Genomic DNA, 9,633 nt, shown 5'->3' on the forward strand with positions numbered 1-9,633 from the left:
TTTGAATAACATACTTGTAGAAATTGTCAGTTTAAAGGGCTGTGTTTTTGTTGTCAAACTATACAATATTAACACAATCCTGTTCAAGCACTTCATATCACTTTTTTACTGTTCATATAATATAAACCCCACACACTTTACTAGTCCAAAGTGTTATTCTCTCATGAATTACAATGGCTTCATTATCTAATTGCAGGGAAGGATCAGTGATGTGTATATGTAAATCATTGGGTAGGATGTATTTTTAAATATATAAACATTAATCAAGTCGGGTTAGATTCAACACAATCTAATGTAACAGAAGTGATTATGAAATATTTTTGTATTGTTTACATCTTTTGGTAAATTAATGTAATAAAACATTGAAATAAAAAAGGACACGTGTAACAAGCCGCAGACGCAGCGTATCAAACAAAACCACACGCGTCATGTTTTCATTTCTGTAGTGGGATGTTCCAAAATAAAAATCACATGCATTTTACGTTCGGCGTGGTCCTACACACTTACCAGTTTTCGTCCAAACTCACAGAAACGTCAACATTTGTATTTCGTTACGTAAATGGCTAATTACACCACTCATATTTAACCAAAATATTTCCTACATTCGATACAGATTTATATTCGCTAAATAATGGCAAACAAGGACAGAAACAAAACGATTTTGCTGGAATTGGGGAAACTGCCAGAAAACAACCAATGCGCAGACTGTAGCGCGCCGGGTGAGTGACAATGTAGTTCCATTTAAATCCTAGTCAATTCAAGAGTTAGGGATGAAGTTGCCAATGAGTGTACTATTTCTAAACATGAAATAATTCAGCCCATGTTCTGACTTGTATGTGTGTGGTGTGTTAAATAGTTATGTATATGGTAAATGCTTGTGTGTTTCATGTAGACATCGCTTTCTCACTACTCAACAATAACTTCTACCTACAAGGCTTGCCCGCTCATTAGGCGACCGCCAATGGCGGAAGATTGAAGAGGGTGTCATTTTCTGAGCTAAACTGACCAAGACGCACCTCCAACCTCACGTAATTCTAGCCCCAAAACAATGTCAATTTCTCTCAACCAGTGTCATATGGGCTTTTTAGGGGAGCGCTGATGCCGCCCTGTGATAAGCAGTGCCCACTTTGTTATAGGAAGGGGCGCAAAATATTTAGCGTGTCTATTCCCAGCGCGCCTTTCTGGGGTGCTGTTGGAGACACGTATCGCTGCTATACTCCACCAACTTTCCGTCCCAAAAAATGATGAACATAAATCATATAGCAGATATCGTAGCGTATATGGTATGTGACCTTTTCTGTAGCCCACAGGCTGGAGATAAAAGCTATGACAATGTAGTGAGACATGCAGGTTTCTCCGATCAAATAGCCTAACTAAATGACGCCCAATCAAATAAAAAAATGTGCTGACATGTTAACCAATGCGTTCGTAAATTCACTCTGGCGATCTACTCCCATTTCAGAGCACTCTCGTCTGTGTGTCAGAGCGCAGAGTAACATGCATTTCCAACGCGCAACACACGTTGAATATGACAGTTGTCGGCAAAAACAAGTTATTAAATTGTTGCCAGCAGCACAGTTAGTCGCCAACGCTCTAGATAACATGAAAACAGCCTTACAATTGCCAGAATGAGGTGTTCTCTCATTTGTCTGGAAGTGGCTAGCTAGCCAAGTTAGCTTGAGTTGTGAGGTCAGAACGCTCGGATCAACCCTACTCCTCAGCCAGTGCTCTCCGGGAGCGAAACGCTCTGAATTTATGAACAGACAATCTGACAATTCTTTGAATTTACGAACGCCCAGAGTGCACTCTGGCACTCCAAAGTAAATTTATGAGCACACCGTTGTAATGTGCTTACACATTCGAGCGTCTCTCAGCCTATGTTATGCAAATTAGTTGCTGTATTTTATGATGACGCTGGGGCATGCTGAGGGAGAGTTTTTCGAGAGGCGCTTGTGTGTTTCCGGTTAGTGCTTGAGTGCACTGTGTTCATCCAAATAAATTACAACTTGATCATTTTATGGGAAATAATCGTACTCGAATGTTTGTGAGTCAACAAACTACATGTGAGTTTCGGTGGCCTTACAGGCTCATTACAATATCCTAAAAACAGGACCGGTCAAAGTAAACTGGGAAATATGGAATGGATAATCAGGCTACAACTGCTCTCCAGGACTTAAATTGTCATGATCTGTGGTTTCAAGTTTGTTTTTGATGAGCTGATCATAGTGAAAAATAGTTGTTAGTGTTAGTTGTTTTTAATACCTTTCCACCTATTTCGATCCAACCGTTACCACAAACCCATCCTCCCCAATTAACGTATCACCAACCTCCTGTGGTGTAAACACATTGCAAATAGGCTCAGGATAACTCCTGTGGTGTAAACACATTGCAAATAGGCTCAGGATAACTCCTGATAAAGTTAGGTAGCTGATATTTAGAGCTTAAATAGCCAAATTGATTAGTCACAGGAATCAGGACTAATAAAGCAAATGCAACAGCCTGTTTTACAAATGGTGGGCCTAACACATGGATGGGCCTAACACATGGATGGGCCTAACACATGGATGGGCCTAACACATGGATGGGCCTAACACATGGGTGGGCCTAACACATGGGTGGGCCTAACACATGGATGGGCCTAACACATGGATGGGCCTAACACATGGATGGGGATTCCTAAAATGACGTTGCAGGTGGACAGGGTAGGCAACACCCCAGTAAGCACGGACCAGCAGTTGTTTTTTGGTGCAGACCAGCAGTTGTTTTTTGGTGCAGTCCAGCCCGGCCTTGATTTCCACGGACGTTGGTTTTTGATCTGGCCTGGATAAGCGTTGATTTGGCTCAAACATAGACATCTATAAATGATGTTGACATAGTGGCAGGGTAGCCTAGTGGTTAGAGCGTTGGACTAGTAACTGAAAGGTTGCAAGATCAAATCCCCGAGCTGACAAGGTACAAATCTGTCGTTCTGCCCCTTTTCAACTTTAATTCCGAACGGAAAATGAACCTGATTTCAAATGTCAGGAAAATACGTGTTGAAAATATATATTTTTAACATTAATTCAGAACCAAAATGGAACCTGATTTCAATGTCCGGACAATACGTCTTTTCATCTTTCATTCAGAACCTAACTTCAACATCTGGAAAATACAACTTTTCAACATCAGTTTGCTTACTGGTACTATTTTTAGTTTTACAGGGGCAGCGATATTTTTGTCTTGCCTAGGTGACAGAATAGCCAGGACTGGCCTGAGCACCATTTTACTATTTTGAAAGATATCTGTGATTTTCAGTGCTGAGTGACACCACACAGAGATGGTCATTCATTCTTTGATCTCTGTTTTTCCATGAGTTTTGAGTGATCTTGAGTCTTGTCTCTTTCTGGTGATCCTCCCGTCCTCTGCATACACTGTATAGATCCTGACTGGGCGTCCTATAAGCTAGGTGTATTTGTGTGTCTGAACTGCTCTGGAGTGCACCGCAACCTGTCCAACATCAGCCGCGTTAAATCCATACGGCTCGACTTCTGGGATGACGAGCTAGTGAAGGTAATGAATGGATCTCTTACAGCAGTGGTCAACACCAACCCTGGTTCTGGGGATCTTACAGGGTGTTCAGGTGTCTTGTTCCAGCCCAACACTAACCAGATCAATCCATCAACAAATTATCATTAACTTTGTGCTTGGGTGGAATAAAAGCCTTCACAGTATGTATCTCTTCAAGACCAGGTTTTGTGACCACTACATGTCAATTTCACTCCTGGTTCTCATCTTGGAGGACCACTTTGGGTACTGGTTTGGTTTGCAATCTTAATCAATACCATGTATTTATGTCCTCTGTCAATTTCCTTCTTTTGGGGTGTTTGTTTGGGTACAAAGTTCATGAAAACCAATGGAAATGCCACAGGCAGAGCCATCTATGAGAAAGCAGTCCCAGCATTCTACTACCGGCCCCAGCAAGAAGACTGTGCGTAAGTGTTGCCATCCCAGGTCATTTCACTACTTCACTGACAAGTGCTCTTAGCACTGGGCACTCGTTTTTGTACAAACGAATGGCAGCATTTAGGGAAGTTGAAGGATGCTGACTTTGCGCATCAATGTAAGAAGGGGAAGGAAAGGATTGTATTGTTAAAAAAAATAAAGAAGTGGAACTTTTGAGATTGGAATTATAAATAATTTAACCAGTCAGTCAATTGTTGTCTCTCCCTCCCAATGAAAAATTATTTGTCTTTTGAAGGTTTAAGAAAAACAAATGCAATGGACAATACTTAGGGTTTCTATTCACCCTGTCTAAAACAATGCAGGAGAAACTGTGGACTCAAGGATCCGATAAGCCTGTGAAACTGTAGAACATTTCATCCTTTTTACCCCCAGCGTCTTAAGGGAGCAGTGGATAAGAGCAAAATATGAGAGGATGGAATTTACCGGCGAGACAAAGTATCCCCCACTGGCCTACACGACAGGTGAACTGGCTTTACTGCTTGTCTGTGGATGTTCAAATCACATGTTATAACACAGAGAACCTCTGCCATTTCTTCTATATTTCTGTATTATTTTAATTGTGATCTTCTGTAGCTCAGTTGGTAAAGCATGGCTCTTGAAACGCCAGGATAGTAGGTTTGATTCCCAGGGCCACCTATACATGACAAATGTATGCGCGCATGATTGTAGGTCGGTTTGGATAAAAGCGTTTGCTAAATGACATACATTGAAATATTGTCCACAGTGAGGCATTTTGCAGGGTCAATGTAGTTTGTTCATCGTACACTGACAAGAAAAACCTATTCTTGTCACACTGACACTTCTGTGGACCTACAGCAGAGCATCGTTCACTTGAGTGAAAACCACACACAGAGACATGAGAGGCATACCCACATGTATTGATGAGTTACGGAGACGTAACAGAGTACACTTCTTTGGGTCCATTCCAGGTTTCTATGAAGGGATGCTGTGGAAGAAGGGGAAGGAGAAGGGACAGTTTCAGAGAAGGAAGTTTGTTCTGTCTGAGAAGGAATTCACCCTGGCTTACTTCAACAAGGAGGATGTAAGTGTGAGGTCATTGACATACTGGGTAGCTTTGCTGCACGGCCAAATTTCTAAACTGTTAATGGGCACATACTTTGAACGTGCGACTACTGAAAGGTGAAAAGAGTTCAGTGCCTGTCGTGGTAATTTCCTGTATTACTAAACACTGAGAGAGCAAACTACACACAAGTCAGAGTATGTTATAAAGTCCATCTTTAATTATATATGAGCTTCACCATAGCCCTGTGACTCTCAGATCAATTCAGTGTCTATAAATGAATTCTCTGAGAGTGCTTACAAAACAGTTCTTAGTATCATTTATAGCCAAGACACACCCATCTCAACTCACATGACGAATAACAGATCTTAGGAACATTACACAAATAACCTTTTACTTGAAAGAGGAGTATCCCATAGCTCGACAGCATTAGCTATAAATTATTGTTCAGTTTGGTCTCCTAAATGAAGTTCTTATATCGTTCTTGGTACCACTTAGGACCAAAACATTACCTCATCCAATGGCATTTATCAATTGTCAATTCTAGATACTCCCATCTCAAATACACCCCCTCCTGGACATGTGTCTACTGAAAGGTGAAAAGAGTTCAGTGCCATAGCTCTGCTAATATTTACAGGGGTTCACTTGTGAATCATCTTAACATAATTTGACTATGACATATGTTCAGTTCTCTCAAGTCAGGCTTACAAATAGTTAAGCCACATTGTTGAATATTCACTGGGCTTGCATTGTACACATCATCACTCTGCGCCCTCAGCCGTCCAAAGGGCCCAAAGCGCTCATCTCCATCAAAGACGTGAATGTGACCTTTCAACCTGAGAAAATTGGTCACGCCCATGGTCTGCAGATTACCTACCAGAAAGACAGCCACACCAGAAGTATTTTTGTCTACCACGAAAGTGGAGAGGTGGGCATTTCTCTCTGTATTTCGCTCTTTATTATAGAAGAATAGCTTTTGTATAGCCTGGTGATCAAAGATCTGTCACTGTGTGTTTTATACAACTCCTTTGCCATATGTTTGTTAGGAAAGTGAAAAGTACAGAGGAGTTGGATAAATCACAAACTGATCTCCTGGTACTACCAGTTGAGATAAGAGAAAGACGTTTGCCGTCACATGGCCTCATCCAAAACACGAGGAAGTGGATAAGTGAGCAAGAAGCCATGCTAAAATATTTACAACTTTGCAAAATAAGCTTTTGTTAGTATTTTTGTCTGAGATCTTTGTTGATCTGCTTGTATTCACAGTTGGTTGGAGATAGTTTTTATGGCATCCTCCTGTAGCAGATTATGCTGTATATCAGTGTGTAAAGCTTACTAGTCTTCCCTGCTCAGGAGATTGTCAACTGGTTCAATGCCATTCGAGCTGCTCGCTTTGCCTACCTGAAAACAGCATACCCCACAGGAAGTGATAAAGAAGTAAGTGTTTGTTAGACTATATTTCAGTAAAGTTCTCTCTGGTATATGCCCTTCTTTTCAACCATGTTTGTACCGGCACAGTATCTCTACTTCCGTCAAATCAGAGGCTACCAATGTCTCCCCCACATGAATTTGGTATTTTTATTGTCCCTGTAGACCATTCACTTTAGGGTGTAAACATACTATAAATTCCATTATTATACTTATGATAAAATGTCTATTATATTCTACTGAGCCATTTACTTTATGCTGTTAATCTTATTTCTTATTGTTGTTGCATTGTCGAGAAAGAACTTGCAAGTAAGCATTTCATTGGGTGGTCTATACCATGTGTATCCTGTACATACGACTAATAAAAACGTGAAACTATAGGGTGTTGTTATGCCGTGTGAAGACAGACTTCAATGAATCAATGCATTAGAGGAAGTTCAACACGTTTCAACTTTGAGAGGGGGTCACAAGATAGTATTTCCAGTAACTATTGGCTTGGTTTTATGTTGCAGAATACCAGTACATTTAGATGTAAATATTTCCTAAAGAACAGACAGTGGTTCCTAGTGCCTAAGGACATATTCAGCAACCGTAGCAATCAATAACTACTGTTGCAATTAGCTGATGAACTGATGCTTATAAATGCTGTATTCCTCTTCATGATGTGTATTCTGACAGTTGAGGACTAGAATTACCAGAAACTACCTCAAAGAAGGATACATGGAGAAGACAGGTCCTATGGTAGGTAGTTACTTTGTGATTATCATACTAAATAATGACATTGGATATAAGAAACGTAAAGTGACCTGGTTGTTACAATGTAATCGCATTATGAACACAGTGACAATAAAGTGTATTTGTTGGGAAGCAAAAGGAGACGTTCAAAAAGAGATGGTTCATCTTGGACTCCCAAGACAGGAAGCTCCTTTACTTCAAAAGCCAGCTGGTAAGAAAGGAGTCCACCTCCTCATCATCTCAAAAGGGTGTGTGTGTGTGTGTGTGTATTCACTGTGTACCTGTGTGTATCACTCGAATCCTAATCTCTACACTATCAACATGTTGTGTGTGTCTGTTTACTACAGGATGCTGAGGAGCTGGGAGTTGTGTTCATCGGCACAGAGACCAATGGTTACTCAGTGAGTGAGTGCATTCCCAAAAGGACCAGAGGCAACCGGTGGAGGTGTGGAGTCACAGTGGACACGCCGGACCGCCAGTTTGTCTTCATGTGTGAGCAGGAGAGGGAACAGAGAGAGTGGGTGGAGGCCCTCAGACAGGTCATCTCTAAACCCATGCAGCCCCAGGACTACACCAGTAAGAGTCATGTCACCAGTATTCACACCACAGGAGACTCCTGAGGGGAGGACGGCTCATAATAATGGGCAGAACGGAGCGGATGGAATGGCATCAAACACATGGAAACCATGTGTTTGATGTATTTGATACCATGCCACTGATTCCGCTCCCGCCTATTCCAGCCTATTCCACGAGCCTGTCCTCCCAAATGAAGGTGCCACCAACCCCCTGACACACACACACATCCACACTATGCACGTACTGTACATAGTATATATTCATACACCACATGGTGAATAACCTAATATACGCTTTTCTGGCTTGTCTTGTTTCAGCTGAAGCCAACATCCGAGGGAAGAGTTGACTTTCGAGAGAGAGCTGAGGGAAGAGTTGACTTTCGAGAGAGAGCTGACTTTCGAGACAGAGATTCCACCAACATTGGCTACAAAACCCACTCTGAAGACTCATCTACACTGAACAAAAATATAAACACAACATGCAACAATTTCAAAGATTTTACTGAGTTACAGTTTAAATAAGGAAATCAGTCTGTTGAAATAAATTAATTCAGACCTAATCTATGGATTTCACAACTGAGAATACAAATATGCATCTATTGGTCACAGATACAGAAAACCAGTTAGTATCTGGTGTGACCACCATTTGCCTCATGCAGCGCGACACATCCTCTTCGCAAGTTGATCAGGCTGTTGATTGTGGCATGTGGAATGTTGTCCCACTGCTTTTCAAAAGTTGGATACTGGAGGGAACTGGAACACGCTGTCGATCCAGAGCAATCCCAAACATGCTCAATTAGTGACATGGTTGGTGAGTATGCAGGCCATGGAAGAACTGGGATTTTTTTTGATTCCAGGAATTGTGTACAGATCCTTGCAACATGAGGCCGTCCATTATCATGCTGAAACTTAAGGTGATGGCGGCTGATGAATGGCACGACAATGGGCACAACAGGATCTCGTCACGGAGTTTCTATGGAGTCAAATTGCCATCGATAAAATGCAATTGTGTTAATTTTCCGTAGCTTCATGCCTTCCCAAATCATAACCCCACCGCCACGATGGGGCACTCTATTCACAACGTTGAGCTTGCCTGAGACTTTTTCTTGCAAGTTTGTGCCGAAATTCTTCAGTTTTGCAAACCCACAGTTTCATCAGCTATCTGGGTGGATGGTCTCAGATGATCCCCCAGATGAAAAGGCCGGATGTGGTGGTCCTAAAATTTGAGAGAAATACATTTTTTGGTGCATCGGGAACATTTCTGTGATCTTTTATTTCAGCTCATGAAACATGGGACCAACACTTTACATGTTGTGTTTCTATTTTTGTTCAGTATATAAGAAACATTCAATCCAGTGATACTGGAAGTTATCCCCCTTAGTGACAGCAGGCCTCTAAATATATTACTTATTGGAGGACAATGTCTAGGACTGTGGGTTGTTTATTTACAATGCAGATACATGGTTCTACTGGAATTATTGAAAAATGAATTGGGGCAGTACTGTCTCACCACAAATGATGGACAAACTAGATGACTTGCTCGGCATGGAAGGTAAAATTGTTATTCTCAAACCTTACATATTAAAATGGCAGAGTTGTGTGTCCCGTGTGCACTTGTTTTATGTGTGAAACCAGGTCAATTCTGTTGCTATGAGAAAGTGGAATAATATCTAATACCAACTGTGATTACTAATAAAAACTTTGATAATATAACAACTATGTATTAGAAGGGTATGTTTTTAGCCCTTTTCTTTAACAAAGGGTATGCCATACCCTCACATACCCCCTCAATTCGAGCCCTCAGCGTCTTTCTGAGTTGAGAGCAATTGAATCCCTGCCTCCTTTATCATTTCACAATACAATCAAATCAAG

The 9,633-nt window shown here is 41.3% G+C and overlaps 1 protein-coding gene across 2 annotated transcripts; it reads left to right on the forward strand.

The window, feature by feature from the left end:
* Window positions 1-439: 439 nt before the first annotated feature.
* adap2 (ArfGAP with dual PH domains 2) lies at window positions 440-9,474 on the forward strand. Of its 2 annotated transcripts, XM_031834343.1 has the most exons (11): window positions 440-719; window positions 3,419-3,549; window positions 3,880-3,971; window positions 4,375-4,463; window positions 4,932-5,044; window positions 5,802-5,951; window positions 6,377-6,460; window positions 7,130-7,192; window positions 7,320-7,397; window positions 7,534-7,762; window positions 8,080-9,474. In XM_031834343.1, exons 1-11 carry the CDS (start codon window positions 632-634, stop codon window positions 8,106-8,108), a joined length of 1,146 nt encoding a protein of 381 aa, XP_031690203.1. In that variant the 5' UTR covers window positions 440-631; the 3' UTR covers window positions 8,109-9,474. The 2 variants fall into 2 exon arrangements, with proteins under 2 accessions (XP_031690203.1, XP_031690202.1); XM_031834342.1 differs by having other exon boundaries at window positions 471-719; window positions 7,534-9,474.
* Window positions 9,475-9,633: the final 159 nt, after the last annotated feature.

This window comes from Oncorhynchus kisutch, linkage group LG10, assembly GCF_002021735.2.
Source record: "Oncorhynchus kisutch isolate 150728-3 linkage group LG10, Okis_V2, whole genome shotgun sequence".
NCBI classification, from domain to species: domain Eukaryota; kingdom Metazoa; phylum Chordata; class Actinopteri; order Salmoniformes; family Salmonidae; genus Oncorhynchus; species Oncorhynchus kisutch.

Bases quoted from the DNA above. Each gene is read 5' to 3' on its own strand.
- adap2 (XM_031834342.1), top strand. From the start codon at position 632: ATGGCAAACAAGGACAGAAACAAAACGATTTTGCTGGAATTGGGGAAA. The intron at 720-3,418 runs GTGAGTGACAAT...TACACTGTATAG, and splicing joins CGCAGACTGTAGCGCGCCGG to ATCCTGACTGGGCGTCCTAT. The intron at 5,045-5,801 runs GTAAGTGTGAGG...CTGCGCCCTCAG, and splicing joins CTTACTTCAACAAGGAGGAT to CCGTCCAAAGGGCCCAAAGC.